The sequence below is a fragment of the Aedes albopictus genome, chromosome 2 (genome assembly GCF_035046485.1).
Source record: "Aedes albopictus strain Foshan chromosome 2, AalbF5, whole genome shotgun sequence".
Lineage (NCBI taxonomy): Eukaryota > Metazoa > Arthropoda > Insecta > Diptera > Culicidae > Aedes > Aedes albopictus.
In genome coordinates this window covers 324,965,537-324,983,899 of record NC_085137.1, presented here as the reverse complement: position 1 = coordinate 324,983,899, position 18,363 = coordinate 324,965,537, and the positions used below count along the sequence as shown (strand labels likewise).

The 18,363-nt window shown below is 38.7% G+C and overlaps 1 protein-coding gene across 6 annotated transcripts in view; it reads right to left on the bottom strand.

Moving 5' to 3' along the window:
- Positions 1-18,363, bottom strand: part of LOC115270375 (uncharacterized) — a 100,946-nt gene that overhangs the window by 19,178 nt on the left and 63,405 nt on the right. For all 6 annotated transcript variants that reach the window (XM_062852437.1, XM_062852436.1, XM_062852432.1 and 3 more), the window contains 2 exons: positions 17,864-18,203; positions 7,111-7,282 (listed from right to left, as the gene is read on the bottom strand). In XM_062852437.1, coding sequence (XP_062708421.1) covers positions 7,111-7,282; positions 17,864-18,203 — 512 coding nt within the window. The remainder of the gene's footprint in view (positions 1-7,110; positions 7,283-17,863; positions 18,204-18,363) is intronic.

Sequence of the window (18,363 nt, the reverse complement as noted above, 5' to 3'; positions counted from 1 at the left end):
ATTAATGTGTCGAAGACAAAGAACATTATGGCAACGGGCTCCAGGGAGGAAACACTACGCCCGCCACCCCGAATTTATATCGACGGTGATGAAATAAAGGCGGTTAATGAATTCGTATACTTGGGCTCATTGGTGACCGCCGACAACGACACCAGTAGATAAATTCAGAGGCGCATTGTGGCAGCAAATCGGACTCCGCAGAACTCTACGATCGAATAAAGTTCGCCGTTACACGAAGTTAACTATCTACAAAACGCTGATTGTAGTCCTCTATGGGCACGAAGCATGGACGCTACGTGCAGAGGACCAACGCGCCCTTGGGTTTTTCGAACGGAGGGTGCTGCGTAATATCTACGGCGCAGTGCAGATGGAATGCAGGAATTGGAGAAAGGGAATGAACCACGAACTACATCAGGTGCTGAGAGAACCAACCATCGTTCACACCGCGAAAATCGGGAGGCTACGGTGGGCGGGTCACGTCATCAGGATGTCGGATAGCAACCCGACTAACATGATCCTCGAGCGTCATTCGATCGGTACAAAAACACATGATGCGCAGCGAGCTAGGTGGGCCAATCAAGTGGTCGTCGATCTAAGGACTTAGGCGTGAAATTACCCTACAGTTTATCCCAAAAGAGCCCATGCGCCATATGAAGAAGAAGAGTTTTAGGCTTATCAGATTGACCTCTTTCCTTCAAAACTGCTTATTAAGGTGGTTTTTGCTCCACATCGCTTATACGTTTCGTAACCAGATTCTAAGCTATTAGCTCTAGTTACGCTTATGCCAAGGCTTATGCTTGAATTCCCTCTACTATTTAATCGCCTTTTTCTTTTTTACTCCCCACACTATTTACCATTTTCCCTCATCAGTAGAGATCCTATATTTAGAATTTTCCGCTCAACTCAGTCAATTTTATACCTATTGACCCTTTTTTGTACATGGTTTGTACAGTATTTTAGCCACATCCTCATGTCTAGTAAAAACTATCGGTTAACTGTAATAACATGTTTCAAAACTCGTATTTTTAGTTGTTGTATTCGTTCAACCCAACAATGAACTATTGCGATAATTAAACGCAATTCAAGGTAAAATGCTTACATAATAGAAATGTGTGGATCCCAGTTATGCTCAATTCATGATAACATCGATTCGATTGCATAAATGTACAGAGTTAACTCCAATTTCACGAGTCGTTCTCACACATCAGTAAGTATTGGAAGATGTAATTTGGTTATGAGGCGGGAAATTCCAGCTCACACTCATCCGCATTAACTAGCAAATCAATCGATTTGCATACGGACGTGCCGCGTGGCTTCAGAGGCGAGAAATTGATTTCATTTGACCACTTCCGTCCGACGCGACGGCGCTCGGTCGAATAATCCATGCGCCAGATTTTGTCCGCGGCTTTCTGCCGGCTATTACATTATTGAGCATATACCTATTACTTTTCCATCGACGATGGCGAAAGAAAAAGCAGTTCAGCAAACAATAGTTTTAAAAGTGTAGCATGTAAAGCTTGTATTAAATTTGTTGTCCTACACTCAATGCCGAATTTAGGCTTCGGAGGCCCGGAGCAAACCCAAAACCAAGTTTTTGAATATATATAAACCATACATTACCATTTGCAAAACGTTGAGTCGATAAGGAGAGCGTCCAATATAGCTCTGGTCCTCACAAGTTCCTACCTCATTCTTCCACGGGTCAAGCGATGACAAAGACCGCCAGCTAAGAGTTGTGTGCTTTAGCTGGTAGTGCAGCCTGGGCACTGTTGTCCTTCTGACTTCAGCTAGATTGAGGAAGCACGATTCGAGCGTCTGTTCACCAAGGAGGTGCGGCTCAAACAGCGTCTGATCTGGCATCCAGCGGCTGAGTAAGAAACGCTATACCACGCCCAGCTAGATCTAAGGTGGTAGCCCCATCAGCGTGGCCGTCCTAGTTTTGGTTAAGACGTTAAACAGAACTGGCACGATGGCCCTCCGGCGAGACAGGAGTGTTGACGTAGGCCCAATAAGCTACCCGTAAAAATCCCCATTGCGAATAACATAGGAGAAAATACGACTCGATACAATCGGCAAAGACCCACGCGACGAAATAAGGACTACGATTGGAAAATTGGAACATGGAACTGCAAATCACTAGGTTTCGCAGGATGTGACAGGATAATCTACGACGAACTACATCCCCGCAACTTCGACATCGTTGCGTTGCAGGAACTTTGTTGGACTAGACAGAAAGTGTGGAAAAGCGGGCATCGAGCGGCTACCTTCTACCAAAGCTGTGGCACCACCAATGAACTGGGAACAGGATTTATAGTGTTGGGCAAGATGCGACAACGTGTGATCGGGTGGCAGCCGATCAACGCAAGGATGTGCATGTTGAGAGTTAAGGGCCGTTTCTTCAACTACAGCATCATCAACGTCCACTGCCCACACGAAGGAAGACCCGATGACGTGAAAGAAACGTTCTACGCGCAGTTAGAGTAAACATACGATGGTTGCTCGCCGCATGACGTGAAAATCGTTGTCGGCGACATGAACGCGCAGGTAGGAAGGGAGGAAATGTACCGGTAATCGGGCGAAACAGCATGCACGCCGTATGGAATGATAACGGCCAGCGATGCGTAAACTTTGCAGCCTCCCGTGGTATGGTAGTCTGAAGCACCTTCTTCCCCCGCAAAGATGTCCACAAAGCCACCTGGAGATCACCCGACCACCAAACAGAAAACCAAATCGACCACGTTCTAATCGACGGTAAATTATTCTTCTCGGATATAACCAATGTCCGCAAATACCGCAGTGCGAATATAGATTCGGATCACTACTTAGTCGCTGTATGCATGCGCTCAAAACTTTCGACCGTTATCACCACGCGTCGAAGTCGAACGCCGCGGCTCAACATCAACCAGCTGCGTCACGTAGAAGTGGATCAAGACTACGCGCAGCAGTTAGTAGTGGCCCTACCAACGGAAGAGCAGTTTGGTGCAGCTACACTTGAAGATGGCTGGAGGGACATCCGATCCACCATAGGTAGTACCTCGGCTACAACACTAGGCTTCGCGACTCTCAATCACAGAAACGATTGGTACGACAGGAATGTGGACAATTGAAAAACGAGAAGAATGCAGCGAGAGCGAATGAGGCACGTTACAGACAGGCGCGGAACAGGCAGAACTCAGTCTTCCGGATGAAGAAGCGCCAGCAGGAAGAACGAAATCGCGATGCGATAGAAGTGCTGTACCGCGCTGAGGACACACGAAAGTTCTACGAGAAGCTTTGTCCACAAGCCGACATGTGCCAAGATAATCACCGGAACGAGCGAGCGTGATGTGGTCGAGAGGTGGCGGCAGCATTACGATGAGCACCTCAATGGCGACGTTGCAAGTACCGAAGGTGGCGTGGTAACAGATCTAGGAGTATGTGCACAGGACGAAAGACTTCCGGCCCCTGACCTCCAAGAGATTGAGGAGGAGGTTGGCCGGTTGAAAAACAACAAAGCCGCTGGAGCAGATCAACTACCAAGCGAGCTTCTAAAATACGGTGGAGAAGCACTGGTGAGAACACTACACTGGGTCATAACCAATATTTGGGAAGAGGAAGTATTACCGGAGGAATGGATGGCAGGTATCGTGTGTCCCATCTACAAAAAAGGCGACAAGTTGGATTGCGGGAACTACAGCGCGATCACACTACTGAGCGCTGCCTACAAGATACTCTCTCAAATTTTATGCCGCCGTCTATCACCGATGGCAAGAGTTTTCGTGGGGCAATATCAGGCTGGATTCATGAGTGAACGCGCTACAACGGACCAGATGTTCGCCATCCGCCAGGTATTGCAGAAATGCCGCGAACACAACGTGCAGACATCACTTGTCCATCGATTTCAAATCGGCATATGATAAAATCGATCGAGAACAGCTATGACAGATTATGCACGAATATGGGTTCCCGGATAAACTGGTACGATTAATCAAGGCGAAGATGGATAGGGTGATGTGCGTAGTTCGAGTATCAGGGGCACTCTCGAGTCCCTTCGAGGGTCCCTCGCAGAGGGTTACGGCAAGGTGATGGTCTTTCATGCTTGCTGTTCAACATTGCGTTAGAAGGTGTAATAAGGAGAGCGGGGATAAACATCAATGGACGATTTCGAAGTCCGTTCAGCTGCTTGGTTTCGCTCATATTGATAATATAGCTCGTAAATTTGAGACGATGGCGGAAACGTACATCCGACTAAGTGAAGCCAGGCGATCAGATTTGTCATTAATGTATTGAAAACAACGTACACGATGAAGGAAACACCGCGCCCGCCACCCCGAATTTCTATCGACGGTGATGAAATCAAGGCGGTTGAGGAATTCGTGTACTTAGGCTTACTGGCGACCGCCGACAATGACACCAGCAGAAATTGTGGCAGGAAAATGAGCTTACTTTGACCTCCGCAGAATTCTACGATCGAACAAACTTCGCCGTCACTCGAAGTTAAATATCTACAAAACGCTGATTAGACCGGTAGTCCTCGAGTGAAGAATAAGCCTAAGTTAAAATTCACGAATAAAAAGAAATAAAAAAAACCGGTAGTCCTCTATGGGCACGAAGCATGGACCCCAAGGTATTTACATATTCTAAGGTAGTCTTAGATGTCAATACTGGCTGAGCGGCCATTATTTTTCCACCGTGTGAAATTCTGAAAACAAATCCCCCGCCTCCTCAAATTCCTTTGAAATTTCGCTTCCTCTGCTTTTCTCCACAAACTAAACGTTATGCTCAACCTTACAATATGGACCCTACGTGCAGAGGACCAACGCGCTCGTGAATGAACCACGAGCTGCATCAGCTGCTGAGAGAACCAACCATCGTCCACACCGCGAAAATCGGGAGGCTACCGTGGACGGATCACGTCATTAGGATGTCGAATAGCAACCCGACTAAAATGATTCTCGAGAGTCATCCGACCGGTACAAGACGTGGTGCTGTATGGACTATAAGAGGAGCAGAGCGTTCATTATTGACAAAAATTTTAATCATGATTAATAATAGAGGTAATAAACTATAGAGTATGCAGTTTGTATGCAGACATTCGTCCTCTATAGTTTATTAACTCTATTTTATTAATCATCGATGACTAAAATTCAAATTTTGGTGATTATTGATTAATTTGATTTAGTGGATGATTAAAAATTTTGATGAATGATTAAAATTGATTTAACCTGTGATTATTGATTATGATTAATGATTAAAAATGCTCATTGATCAAAAATCATTATTAATCAATCACAAAAAACTGGAAATGATTAAAATATAGGGCATGTGTGCTATCAGTAATCTCACGCTCCCATATTCATCCTATTCGAAATCAAGCGATTACGGCACCGATTAATTCCGTTCTTTTTGTTTTCAAGGGTGCTCACTTCTAACAAAAATACAAAAAAAAACGAAACAAACAGCGCTCCAATCCTTTGTTTTTTGTAGGGTGAAAATGGGAGCCACATGCTTAATAAGGAAACCAATACCCTATTTGCTGTTAAAAATATTTTTTAAGTTTCAAAAGTAAAAGAATTCTGTCAGGAAGATTTTTGACAAAATAATCATAAATTATAAACTAATTAGGGTATCGGGATGCTTCGTTGGCATAGTCCCCTCGTTCGGCCTATCTCAACGTAAACCGAAAACTCAAACAAACACGCATAACTGGATATCGGAAAAGCTTTGCGCCAAACAACTGTAACATTTCGTTTCAATTTTAGCACTTTGGAAAATTAAAATTTAATGAAAATGTCACTTTGTTTAGCATTTGTAGACGCCATGATTCTTCGGCTTAGTGGGTAGACTATACACATGATCATAAATGGCATGATGCTGGAACATTTCGAAATGACTTTTCAATAACTGAACATTTGATGCGACGGTCAAAGACGCTATTTTGAACGTGTGTATTTATTTTCAACGAATAATAACTATTTTACAAATTGAATGTGGGCCGAATATAGAGGACATTTTTTTCACTATGTACCCAAATCTTGGCCCATTCGTAAAGTGACGTCAAAAACACCGATAAAAAGACGCCAACAACATTGCTGCCGTAAGAACCAGAAAGAACGAACAGGAAGAAAAATGTTGTGTGCGGTGACTGTAAAAATATAACACAATATTAGGGTTGCGTTGTTTTCGTTACTAAGTTTAGAAAGAACTTTAGTTTAATTGATTCATTTATAGTTTTTTGAAAATTTGGCTCCGAAAATGTAATTTAAAAGTAAGATTGGTGAACAAAAGAGATAATACTTCAGCAGAAATATTGGAAAAATGAGATAATAAGTGGTTCTAGTGCATGGAAAGCAATAGGCCAACGTTGTATCCACTAATAGGCCAATTTTTGTACCATAGACCAACGTTGCATACCATCGCATCAAATCTCTTAAAGTTAAATAAGTAAATTCTTGAATGTTCACGATAGTTTACTTCCAATTGGTGAAACATGCATTGCCTAGAGTGTGTAATAGGATCAACATATTATTTCTAGTGTTATTAATTCATGAGTTATGGTCAAAATTGTCAAGGCGGCTTAAAAATTAGGCCAAGGAATGGTACATATACCGTATAAAACGAAAGTCGTGAACTTCTCTCAACGATCAAAATTTTGGAAGCACAATTTAGCACTGATTTCAAAACCGTGCTTCAAGAATTTTTAAGTATATTGGAGAGGTGAACCAGCGTCTGGCTGAAAGCCTCTTTAATAAAGAAAAAAAAAATTAAGTGGAGCAGTTTTTGAGTTTTAGCTCAGTATTGAGTTTTACAACTTTTTAAAATATGGCATTAACTTAAATTCAAATATATTGCGTTTTGTTCAACCAATTTTAAATCTTTTTCCATAAATTAGGAGCTTAATATAATACCATTCGATCATCTCAATGCAGATTTTGCGTCAGATTGATGAAACTCAAGATATTGCCGAGTTTTTTAAATATTAAATATTAATCTACACCAAAAATGATCATCAGCTTACCGAGTTCAAAATGCTGTAAACTAGTGTTATATATTGGAATCCCAAATCATAACCCACCGCATGTATGTACTCTGTCTTCAATAGAAGCGGTAGAAGAAGAACGGCATACTTACTCGCACACCTCGAACACAACCTGCTGCAGGAGATCAGGAAATTTTTGCACAATCGTGACTGGCTGACCGGAAGTGAGACTCACTCCGTACATTGGAGCGGTGGTGTTGTAGCGCGTTTTGCACAACCGCGAAGGCGTATCACGGCACTGCTGAGTATTGTCCACGGACCGACCTTCGAAGAGAAACAAAACAAATGGTAACGATAATTATTTGAATGCTTTATTTAGGTGTAATGAATGGTTTTCAATAAGGATTCATATGAGATTGATTTCAGTTTCGTTTCAAATGGCAAGTGGAATGTACTCTGATACCACTTTCTGGCTGGACACACCGCCATTCTATTCATTCGTCAAGTTTGCTTCAGTGACATTAAAGAGGCTCAAGGAGGAAAATGGTGTTGCCCTCTATATGGGCTACGCACGTACAAAAGTGAAACAAAAAGTAACACAGAATTTATTCCAAACACGCAGCGGTTCAACTTACCATTATAAAATAATCCATATTTTCATAACGAACAAACCACTGCCAGTAAATAATACGAATACGCATGTTACCGTGAATTCAAAAGCATTTCTTTTTTTAGTTTATCTATTCAACCCAGGTTTCAGTTCAAAAAAAGTTTGTAACAGTGTACATAACCGTATACCAATGAGATTGTTTGAAAACAAAATTCAATAAATTAATCACTAATCATATCCAATGACGCAGTATATCGGTAAAAGGTCGAAAAAAAAAATCCCACAATTATGTTTTCACAATTTACTCTTCAAAACTCACTAAGCCAGTTTTCAATTGAAAACCGCAACCTTTTAAGATAATGAATGATCTTTTTGCAGAGGCCCTCTCAACTTTAAGAGTAGCTTCTCTCTGGAGCGATCGTGTTCATAATTCAGATAATAACGTTGAAGCTGAACCCGAAAAGTCAAATTTTCACAGTGCACGCGAAACAAACTTGACGGAGAAAAAAGAAAGTTTCCAGTGATGTCTGAAGATAAGGGGCAGTTCAAGTCACATTTTTCCCTTCCCAACAATTGTTCACCGCTAGTATACAAAATCGCCAAGGTAGGTATCTGTAAGATCCAAGAAGTTAATTTGACACCATGTAGCGTTTTCAGTTTTAATTTGGTCGGCTTGCACTCATGCTTGATGGTTGCACTCATTCAAACTCCACGTTTTGCTCAAATTATGGTAGAAATAAATCATTTTCCTTGAAATTTTGGCTAATTTACACCCTTTTTTGCCATGGTGTACCAGTTATGGCTAATCCAATAAGGAATGAATGCAAATAGTGTGAAAAGGAATCGAAGTTAAAAAATGAATCTATAACTACTAGTACAGGGTTCCTATCATTGACACACGCTGTAATAAATACTAAAAGTAGTTTTGACTCCGCTTCTATATTTTTCTGTAAAGTATGGAAACTATGCTATTTTTTAACATATTGATAACATTCGTTGGTCTTCTCGTTATTTTTGTACACATAGTTTTCCTTAGATAGGGCCATAATTGGTACAGGCACCCTATATGTTTTTCTCAAACTTCATCGTTTTGTAAATCATTAACAGTTTTGACATGCAATGTATCACTACCCATCATAGTCTGTTGAAGTTTCCATTACAGAAGTTTTTTAAGACTCAAAGTACTCCGAAGCCCATATAGCCGAGGCGGCAAACGCACGGGTATTCAGCATGACCATGCTGAGGGTGACGGGTTCGATTCCCGGTCGGTCCAGGATCTTTTCGTAAAGGAAATTTCCTTCACTTCCTTGGGCATAGAGTATCTTCGTGCCTGCCACACGATATACACATGCAAAATGGTCATTGGCAGAGGAAGCTCTCAGTTAATAACTATGGAAGTGCTCATAGAACACTAAGCTGAGAAGCAGGCTTTGTCCCAGTGAGGACGTTACGCCAAGAAGAGAGAAAGAGAGACTCCGAAGCTTGTGTCACAAATCCAGGGGGGTGGCCCCTCGAGAATCAAGAGATTCAGGCGATAAATACCTGTAGAGCAGTTCTGAAGTACAAAAACCAGATTAATCCACCTAGTGGTGATAGTTCCTTTCTCGTCGAATATATGCTCATGAAGTTTTCTTCGACGTAAGCGACGTAAATTTTCCTGAATCCTGAAAACACTTCATATTCCAGACCAACAATTGAAAAGGCCACATCAACATTGCGTAAACAAACACGTTTCTGTCGATTTGAGGCCTTCTGAGATCCACCCACGCATCTCACCACCACTATCAGAAAGCTTGATATATTATAGAAGTTATCATCATTACCATGATGGGACCAAATTCCGCGTCGAATGAACCGTCGCTCATTAAAATCGGTTGAGGTTTACTGCCAAAAAGTGATGTGAGCTTTTTTGTACACATACACACATACACACACACACAGACATCACCTCAATTCGTCGAGCTGAGTTGATTAGTATATGTGACTTGACCCTCCGGGCCTTCCATCAAAATGTCGTTTTTGGAGTGAACATATAGCTTTTTTTACTTAGTGTACGAGAAAGGCAAAAATCTATATCGACATGACCATGCCAACACCAACCCCCCCTACACCTATGACCTACACGCAGAAAAATGGCGCTTGTTTAAAACAATAAAACGCATGGTTGATTTTCAAACTGAGAATTTACTTATTCCAAAGTTATATTTAATTGTTTTCATTTAGAGTTTATCGATAAAAACAACCGATTATCATCATTTCATATAATGTCAAAAATTTAATTTGTTTCAACAAAATAAAAACCATAAACATGGTCCGAAAGCACTCACACATCTATAAAATGCTTACCGCAACATCGCCACAACGAAGAAGGTGCAGCAAATCCATCACGCCAACTTCCAAGTGCAGCTTTGGTCGTGATGGATAACGCGCAGGTACTCACGACAGCATCCACAAAAAGTTGATCGGTTTCGACTTTTTTGACTTTTTTTAGTCGTTCTCCTCCCCATCCGCTTACCGACGGTCTAAAAATAGATTTCCGAGCTACCGCAGCTGCTGCCGTCACAAACACAATAACATTCCGGGTTTGTTAGTGGCAAAAGTGCAGTCGTTTGAATCAATCTATTATTTCATGTTGAAAATACCAAATCTCTGTTTGTTTTAACAAACTGTCAAAAATTTCGACAAACGAAAATATTTGTATTATCAAAAAATAGGACAGTTCAGTTTAAACTAGAAATCAGTTTGTCGCTATAGTAAACTGAAAAATCGGTTGATTTGAACTAGAATTTAATTGTGTTTACAATTTATTTTTCTGCGTGTAGTTATGCTTATGCTGTATGCACAACTATTATGCATTTGCTGCATTCATTGGATACTCGAAGGCTAATCAAATTATTCTGGAATTAGGATTCAATGTCTACACACTCTACTCTTGTTTTTATTTACTCTATCGGTATAATTTTAGCACGATCGTGTTTGTTGTATCTAATACGAGTATCTCCATCATTAGCGGAGCCAGCTTTTTCTTTTTTCTTTCTCACACTCCTAAACATACAGAAGAAAGAGAAAGATGGAAGAGGGGGCAGCTTGCCTCCTCTTTCATCTTGCTCTTTCTCTTACATGTTTAGGAGTGTGAGTAAGAAAAAAAAAAAAAGCTGGCTCCGCCAATGATCTCCATGCTGTTGTTATTTGGGTGTCCACTACTAATGTAGAGAGATGGTCCCAATATATTTTGAAGTATGGATCACAATATCTCTAAATCTTAGGTTGTTTTGCGAATGCTCGTCAAATATAATCTATGCTACTTTTAGAGCTTTAGAGTGCAATTATAATAACTTCTCAAAGGTGCTTGCAATGGAGTTCTTATAAGATATCTAACGGAGTTGCTGAACAAATTGTTAATGATTTTCAAAGAAATTTTCTTAACCTTCCGTAACTCGCGCGGTTGACTACCTGCGTCAGCACCACGCTCATGCTGAGTACAAAAAGCGAGATTTTTTCAACGTGTTGTACAAAATACAACAGCGCGATCGCTCGTGGGTTAATTTAAAATTTCCATAAACACTGCGTAAGATTCACAAAGAAATTTCCGAATAAATTCTCAAAAAAATATGCCGAATAAGTTTTGAAAGTAATTTGGGAAATGCTTGATGTGTTTCCTAAGGAGTTACTGGATGATTTTACAAAGACCATGCCAGAGAAATTCTTGAAGAAACTGTTGGAGAAATCATCTATTCTAGTGTTCGCCGCATGTAAACAAAGGCACCACCGCATATGTACATTAACATTGTAACAGCAGTGGAGTTATGTCAAACACACAAGACTACGGTACCGCTATCTGTTCATTTCAAAGCAGTTGCTTTAGTTATTTTAGTGTTACATTGCCGAAGAAATTCCAAAGCAAATTTTTAAAGGATTGTCGAAATGAATTCTAAAGAGTGCCGTAGATTTTTTTATAAAGATTTCCCGGATATCTCTTAGAAATTTGCCGAAGAAATCTTCAAAAAATTGCCAGAGATATTTTCAAGGAATTGCTGATGAAATTACCATAGAAATTTTCGAAGCAAGAAACATCGGAATTGTCGAAGGTACTTCAACAGAAACTGAAACAAGAATTCCTTAAATGAATACTGAAGAAATCTCGAAAAAAAATATGAGTAAAGAATTCTCATAGGAATTAAAAAATATATTTATAAAACAATTGCCGAAGGAAAATCGAATATGTAAAGCCAGGATGCAAAAAATGGTATAACGACAATAATGTCCACTTTGTTCCGAAAACTCGTAATCCGCCCGCCCAATTGTCCTTAGTGTAGGCCTTTTAAACACTATTAAGCAATTTTGAAGATGAAACAGAAGGCTAACGGTGTAATCATCAAAACAACTGCGTACATAAAACTTTGGTGTTATATAATCAATCGCTAAGACAGTAGATGAACTGTTGTGCGTCGCCTAAGGTACCGGCCAGAGTGGACGCGTAACGCGACGCGGCACGGAAATTTGCACGCAAAGGAATAACAATCAATAATAAGGAGCTGTCAAATCGTATGGGAAATCCGCGCCGTGTCGCGTGACGCGTCCACTCTGGCCGTACCCTAACGAGTCAACTGGATCCATTTCCTCACTTTACAGTATGCGGCAGGAAAAAATGCGAAAGTGTTTTTCAACTTCAAACCTCATTTTCGTCCATTTGACATTAACCAATCTATGTTTCAACGTTCCATGATCTATAATAGGCTAGTTTTCTGAAAAGTTAATTAAAAAATTTCCCATTTTGGTCACTAACCTTTACAGGGCAGCGCCTGAAGATGAAGACAACCACAATTTTCAAACCGCAGAAAATCGCACAGGTCGCTAAATTTCGCATCTTATAAAACAAAATTTTTGATTTTCTCTACAATATCATCAAATATATGTACTTATTTGATCTGCTTTGTGAAACTACATGGCTCTGGATCAGTGTGGTCTGGTTGTTCATCGAATTTGAGCTAATTTTGTTACTGTTATAGTCATTTTGTTTAATGACCATTGGGCGCGCAGTTTACTGATATCCGCTAATTAGGCCTACATTATCACATGTTAAACATCAAATGTGTTCATTTTTATTTTTCAGTGCTAGAATATAGACATTGACTGATACACTGTCATGAAAAAATAGTCATATATATCCCATATTTAGCGTGTAATAGTGCCTTGAACTTTTCGCATTTTTTCCTGCCGCACCCTGTATGGTTTTAGATTTTTTATAAAAAAACGAAGCAATATTTTCAAAATCGGTTTTCGTGCATATGTAGAGTATGGATCAAGGTATCTCCTGATTTTTTTCCAGATGGAAAATGTTTTTAGGTTTTGCAGAAACTATTTTTAAATAAAATTTCACAAAAAAATGGTTTTCATGGTGCATGTACACAACGCGACCGCTCCCGGGTTAACTTTATAGCATTCCATTCACCAGACATATATTTGTAAGGATTTAGAACAGGACTCAGGATAATCGAGTCCAATCTATGTGGAAATTTTGTTGTTTTTAAGAATCACACTTACATACTGCTCTGTTAAAGTATTTTCATGTTCACGCGGTATTGTTCAACTAATAAAAAAAAGGCTGTCGCTATTAATGTTGAATTCAAACCGAAAATGCAGATAGTTACATATGTAACTCAATCACTCGTAATACCTTATTTGCTACTGCTTCGAAATTATAAGAAATCTACCATATGAAAAACATACTTCAATTTCAATGATATTTTGGTTATTTTGAAGGAATATAAATGGAACTTTTGAAAAATAGAACAATGACTTGTTCCTTTACACTTATGCATTGAAAATTTTACATAAAAGTCAACGGTTTCGGCAAAAACAGGGGTGTCCATTTCGCCCGGGTGTCCATTATGCCCCTAATCCCCCTACTCCATCTAACACCTACTATTCGGCATTGGTGTATCTAGTTTTTTTTTGCCAAGGGAGTGCCAGTTTGCCAGTCTGCCCAAATCGGCAGAATAGTACAACGTTTCGAAAACAAACTGTTCATTCCTATATAGGCTTAGTGTATCAGTTATGGCTATATGTAGTACCTCAAATTAGCCATAGTTGATTTTCAATTTTTAATGATGCAAATCAACAAGAAAAATTTCGTGAACAACAGATCACGTTCCCAAAAGATGATTGCAATCATTCAAACTTCAAATGTTGCTCAAATTATGATATAAATAAATTTTCCTTAATTTTTCGGATTCATTGCACCCTATTTCGCCATAGTGTACCAGTAATGAATAATCCCATAAGGAATGCATGTAAATAGTGCGAAGTGGAACCCAAATTAACAAATGTGTCCATAACTGGTACAGGGTTCCTATCATTAGCACACGCCGTAATAAATACTAAAAGTAGTTTTGGTTCCGTTTCTATATTTTTCCTGAAAAGTATGAAAACTAATCAATCATTTGACGTGTCGATGACATTCGTCGATCTTCTTCTTATTTTTGTAGAAATAGTTTCCGTTAGGTAATGCAATAACTTGTACAGGCACCCTAGCGCGTTTCTTTACCCTATTCCGCGTTTCTTTACAATAAGAAATTGAGGACGGATGGGTATATCCTTTTATAAAACGAAAAAAAAACTGAAAGCCACTAAAACTGGAGTACATGTATACATACAATACAGTATTATAATAAATTATACAGAAAGAATAAATGATAAATATCCGGGTATTTTTCACAAATCATCCCCAAAGGTGAGTAATACAAGTAGTCCTTAATGAAATTCAGCGCCTCATGTGAAAATCTCTTTTTTGTTTACATATGTTACATACGGTGCTTGGTAAAGTTGGGCTTGAACTGGAAAAAAATAAATGTTCCCCGAAAAATCATCTCCTTTGTGTTTATTTTGGCCACGGTGCATCTAATTTGGTCATTCCCATAAGAAATACACGCGATTGGCCAAAATAGAAACTAAAGCAAAGTAAGAAATATGTCCAAAACTAATGCAGTGTATCGTTAGTTTCCATACAATAGCTGTTTATTTTATTTTCATAATTTCCATAAGACTGGCCAAAATCCGTGCACATAACCTATTAAGACAGGGGTTTTCAGATCGTGCACCGCGGTGCACTTGGTGCACCGCGAGGCCTTGCGAAGTGCACCGCGACCACTTTAAATAATATGATTGCATTTCATAATTTCCAACCTCTGTAAAAAATCTTACGACCTTCATACGATCAGTTTCCTCAGTGCTGGAAAAATTTACCAAGGAACTTGTCTCAATTATGAAAACAATTTTCTCTGAAATTCGGATTTGAGTAGAGATCAATTGATAATCTCACGAAGAATTTTCCAAACCTTATTAAGAATTTGCATGAAAAAAAAAATGCTGATGAGATTGCCAAGACCCCTGAGTTAAATCTAATTCTATGGAAAACATTAGCAATCATGAACACAAAAAGCATCCAGTAATAACCTTGGGAAATTTTTTACCAAATTTAATACCAGAAATAAGCGAATCATAAACGCAGAACTTCGCTGCCTTGAGGATCTCTTCAAATTTCTTCCTCAAAATTGAAATTAATTTAACAAGGACTTACTGAAATCTGTTTAAGACCCCACAAAAATTTTGTCTTAAAGAATCAGGTATATATTGTAAAGAAATTTTTAGTGGTCGATCGAACAACTATTCCACTCGTGATAAACTCCGTTTAATAATTAATCAAAAAATCATACAAATTAGTATTTATTGCAAACTTTTTTTCGAATTAAACTCTTCGAATTTTATGACAAGGTGCACTGCACACTAATTAATTTCCAAAAAGTGCACCGCGAGGCAAAAGGCCTGAAAACCCCTGTATTAAGATATTGTAGTCCAAACTTCAAAGTGTATTGGAGGTCATTTTTATTTCACGGAACGTCCAACTACCACAGTATCGAATTGCTCGTAATATTTCGAGGTCTAATAGGACAGATCGGTGAAGTACTAGATTTGTAGTAATGAGCTGAATTTTAGTATGGTGAGAAGGTCAATAGGACAGATCGGTGAAGTACTAGATTTGTAGTAATGAGCTGAATTTTAGTATGGTGAGAAGGTCAATTCTCCGTTTTTGCAATGAAATGGTGCAAAAAGCGTGGGTATTATGATTCCTTGCCTAAATTGATGCTGTTTGAGCAAAACTTTGGGTAACAGTATTGTTGTTTTCTCCATTTCTTGCAACATAAACAACATAGTTATCCAAAGTTTTGCTCAAACAGCATCAATTTAGGCAAGGAATCATAATACCCACGCTTTTTGCACCATTTCATTGCAGAAACGGAGAATTGACCTTCTCACCATACTAAAATTCAGCTCATTACTACAAATCTAGTACTACACCGAACGTGCCCCATTATCTTTTTCTGCAATGAAATGGTGCAAAAAGCGTGTGTATTATGATTCCTTGCCTAATTTGATTGGGCAAAACTTTAGGCAACAGTGTTATTGTTTTCTCCATTTCGTGCAACATAAACAACATAGTTATCCAAAGTTTTGCTCAAACGGCATCAAATTAGGCAAGGAATCATAATGCCCACGCTTTTTGCACCATTTCGTTGCAGAAACGAAGAATTGACCTTCTCACCATACAACAATTCAGCTCATTACTACAAATCTAGTACTACACCGTGACTAAATTTGTTGAACAGCGTGTATAAAAGTGATGTTAAATCCTGTAGATCTTAAAAAATCAATTCCAGACTAGTTTGTATGTTTCAGAGATGAGCCAGCCTAGGGCTGCAAATCTCTTAAATAAAGATAATAATAATAGTTTGCATGCCCAAGATTACACAAATCATGTACCATGAATTTTCTAGCGATGATTTGAGGCATTTTGAGTAACGTAGACTATGTTCTGCGATCATTCAACCTGTATAAAATTTGGTTTAGTACAGGGGATAGACAAAATGATCGGGACAGGCAAAATTTTCACTTTTCAAAAAATGTTCAACTAGCTGTAACTTTTCGAAAAGTGCATCAAATATTTTCAAATTTTTACTGTAAGTTCATCAACTAGTTCTGTATCAGTGGTCCAAATTTGGAAAAGATCGGGTCATTCTCCACGAAAAGGTAAAATTATCCGATAGCCAACGTTGAGCTGTTATATCTCCGGGTTCAATGAACCGAATGCAATGAAATTTTGACCATTTATGACTTATATAACGAGCTATGAAAAACCGTTGACTTAACTTAAAATTCTTGACACAGAAGAAAATTATAACGATTAGAATATTTTTCTAATAAAACTCCAAATTATCCAAAACTTCAACATCGTTTCAAAATTCAAGATGCAAATTATAGTATGTTTAATTTCCCTCTAATTGACTTATATATAAATGTGTTTTGAAGGAAAGTAACAACATAGCCGCCAACAAATTGAAAAAGTAATGGAATACATATAGAAAATAGACCAATTTGCTGAAAAATCGTGAAAAAAAATAAAATCTCTATAACTTTTTCTCTTGTTGAAAATTTTAAGTTGAGTCAAATGTTTTCCAGAGTTTATTATATAAGTCATGAATTATCAAAATATCATTACAATCAGTTCATTAAATCCGGAGATATAATAGCTCAAAGTTGGCTACATCGGGTAATTTTACCATTTTCAAGAATTTTTATAACTTCGTGAAAAATGGCCTGATCTTTCTCAAATTTGGACTACTGATACACAATGAAATTACAGTAAAAATTTGAGAGTATTTGATGCTCTTTTCGAAAAGTTACAGCTAGTTGAACATTTTTTTGAAAAGTGAAAATTTTACCTGTCCCGATCATTTTGTCTATCCCCTGTATGATGGATTTGTGACACAAGCTTCGAAGTACTTTGAACACCTTAGAATCATTTGCGAATGAAAACTTTAAGCCAGGTACTATGCATTTTTTCAGCACAACACAGCAATGTATTACTTCTTCACTATCGATCAAATTAGATATTTAAGATCAACAAAAAAAAAATCCACGTACATTTCAGCAACATTATTCTTGGAATTCGTTCAAGTTTTTTAACAAATTTTCCAAAGATTCTGCCAGAAATTTTAAGAGGTTGAATTGGACAGTTTATCAAAAGACTTTTCAGTGAAATAGATTTCAGAAGGAATTTATACATGGCTCTTCTACGCATTCTGAATCAGGGATTGTATAATATCCAAGTAACATAAATAACAATGTGTACATTGAGTTCATTAGTTTGGTTTTAATGGTTGTCTACTGTGCATGCTGAACTACGATACAACAATGCAAAGCATAATTTGCCAAAAAAAAAATCTAAATATACTCACTGTATCGCGTTCGGACATCCTCCTGCTGGGTCACATCGTTGACATCGCTGTAGGTTTGCATCAAAGTTTGCTGCATCACTTTCGGGTCCAAAGTGGGCAGCTGGCTCATTCGCCCCCGTCGAGACGACCCGCTGGGACTCCAGTTGGAGAATGTCCGAGCTACCACACTGCTTGGGTATGGCGCATTGTTAGGTCCTAAGCAGTTCGGACTGTCTGTCAGAGCGTTGCCGGAGATGTACTTTAAACTTGCACCGCTGGAACATTTCTCTGTCGGTAAGTTTGGCCACAGGGATTGTGCTGCTCGTGTGATGTCTATATAGAAGAGCAGTAACGTAAATATCTGTAACAATGGGAGAAAAAAGAGCATATTAGTTTTCTTTTATTATATACGAAACTTTTTCAACGTGATAGATTCAATCATCCATTATAAAGGACATTTTTTGTTATACTGTCAAGAAGTTTAATGAGATGACCTTAATTTCAATACTAATTATTTTTAC